Source organism: Momordica charantia (assembly GCF_013281855.1).
Source record: "Momordica charantia cultivar OHB3-1 chromosome 8 unlocalized genomic scaffold, Mcharantia_2.0 BLBB01000008.1, whole genome shotgun sequence".
In the NCBI taxonomy this organism is placed as follows: domain Eukaryota; kingdom Viridiplantae; phylum Streptophyta; class Magnoliopsida; order Cucurbitales; family Cucurbitaceae; genus Momordica; species Momordica charantia.
In genome coordinates, this window is record NW_028275166.1 from 3,438,112 (window position 1) to 3,440,438 (window position 2,327).

The 2,327-nt window shown below is 37.0% G+C and overlaps 1 protein-coding gene across 1 annotated transcript; it reads left to right on the plus strand.

The window, feature by feature from the left end:
- The first annotated feature begins 343 nt into the window (after nucleotides 1–343).
- LOC111004679 (ethylene-responsive transcription factor ERF003-like) lies at nucleotides 344–1,465 on the plus strand. The gene is made up of 2 exons (XM_022275801.2): nucleotides 344–679; nucleotides 771–1,465. Exons 1-2 carry the CDS (start codon nucleotides 441–443, stop codon nucleotides 1,216–1,218), a joined length of 687 nt encoding a protein of 228 aa, XP_022131493.1. The 5' UTR covers nucleotides 344–440; the 3' UTR covers nucleotides 1,219–1,465.
- The last annotated feature ends 862 nt before the right edge of the window (nucleotides 1,466–2,327 follow it).

Here is a 2,327-nt window from a genome sequence, read left to right on the forward strand (position 1 = left end):
AATCAAAAATCATGTCATAAGCACAAAGTACATTATACGAAATCTCAATCAACAATGAAGCTCAAACGGCCAGTTCCATATACGTTGAAAATTGAGCAAGTAAAAAATAAGGGTTTCTATTAAAGGACTGCAAAAAAATGTGGAACTTTACCAATAGGAACTAGAATATATAAAGTTTTTCCTTCTTTCTTTTTAAGAGAGAGAGAGCTGAATTTTCTAAGTGTTTTCCCATTTGTTTTGTAGTGGGAGCAAAATCTATTAGAATATCGAGATCATGTGAATAAATTTGGTGAGTCTTGAATTTAACACTTGACCTGATTTATGAATTATTATTTAATATTCCTCACATGCATATGCAGAGGAGAAGAAAAAATGAAGAAGAATATAAGAGAGAGAAATCAGACCCAGAACCACCAGTGGAACCCACCCAACTTCTGTAAATGACCAAAATTGCTTGCCAGAACAAGGTTTTGAAAATGGCTCCCATTTTGTCACCATTCCTCTCTACAAAAACCTTCAACTCCTCCCCCCAACCTCACTTCCTTTACAAACTTCCCAAAAACCCCTCTCAAAGAAAAGAAAAATTCCCCATTGCCATGCCCAGACCACAACAAAGATTCCGCGGTGTCCGACAGCGCCACTGGGGCTCCTGGGTCTCGGAAATCCGCCACCCTTTATTGTGAGTAGTTAATCCCTCCGAAAGTTATAAGTTTGAATCTTCGCTCTTTTGCTAAAGAAATATATAACTAATGTAGTTTTTGACAATGTAGGAAGACTAGAATTTGGCTAGGCACATTCGAGACGGCGGAGGATGCGGCGCGGGCCTACGACGAAGCTGCACGGCTGATGTGCGGTCCAAGGGCAAGGACTAACTTCCCTTACGACGCGTCTCTCTCTCGTTCCTCCTCTTCTAGACTCCTCTCTGCCACCTTGACCGCCAAGCTCCACCGCTGCTACATGGCATCGCTGCAGCTAACCAAGCAATCCTCCGCCGTCCATCGACCTCTGATCAACCCAATCCAAACCGATGCTACTGTGGCCTCTAGCATTGCCCCGGCCAACCGAGTGGCACCCGAAGCGACCCCGATGAAAGTCAAACTGGAGAGCGGCGATTGCGGGCAGCCGTTGATGATTGAGATTCTGGATGATGACCACATAGAACAAATGATCGAGGAGCTGCTTGATTACGGGGAAATTGAGCTCCGCACGGCCATCTGACAGTTGACCGTTAAGTCGTCTGATCTTCTTACTTCAACTATAAATTTTTATTTTCCCTAATCATGTACAAAATATCAATTAATTTAGCTAATTTAACCCCCCCTTAAAAAAACTCGACTTTTGATCGTTTGAGGTCATTAATTTGCTCCTGGCCACCCAGATTTGTTTGTCTCTGGTTTGCCAATTGAGTGGCGGCTCCCAAGTTTACTTTATGTACCTTTTAATTATGAAGTCATTAGTTACTTAATTACTGCACTTTTTTTTAGATTTAATCAAAATAGTCTCATTTAATCTATTGATTTCAATTTAATGCACTCATCTGTAGAGGGCAAAAAAGTTGGGGACGCTACGATTTCTCTTTTCTTTTCTTTTTTTGTTTTCTGATAAATCACTTTCAATGTGCAACAAAGTCAAATTCTACAAATACGTACAATGCCATAGACTATTTAAATATTAGTGATATAAAATAAGGTAAGTTTCATTGAAACCACAAAAAATAAATTAACTGCAACTATATACTAAACTCTGCTTTTGTCGTCGAGTGTGATACCGCCACTTCACCTTTCGTGTTCAATTATTTTTCAAGACTTCCAATTTTTCTTTTTTCTTCTTTTTCTTTCTATATAAAAAACATTTATTACATTTAGAAAAGGCCCCCTCTTCCGAAAAAAATTATTTTTTATTTATTTATTACCGCTAGGGGCATTTAGTACTAGGACAGTGAGCCATCTTCATAATTTTCCAATAGTATGATATATTTTTTTTAATGGTTTGCTTTTGATTATTTAACCTCAAATGTACTATTTCAAACAAGATATTAATTTTTAATTTTTATACCATGAATATTCCTCACTCCCATCGTGGACATTATGTTGATCTCTTCTTAAATATTTTGGAATGATGGTTCTTTTTAAAATATTACATAAATAAGAATTAAAAAGATTCAAATCTATGACCCGTTAAGATGAGGTACGTATGTCTACTTAGTTAAAAAAAGGAAAAAAAATAAAAATGTCTAACTATTTGAATCATGTTTAAATTACGTGATGAAAGATTGTCGGTAGATGCAAGGCTAGAAAAGAATAGTTTTTTAATTTTTGTTTCAAATC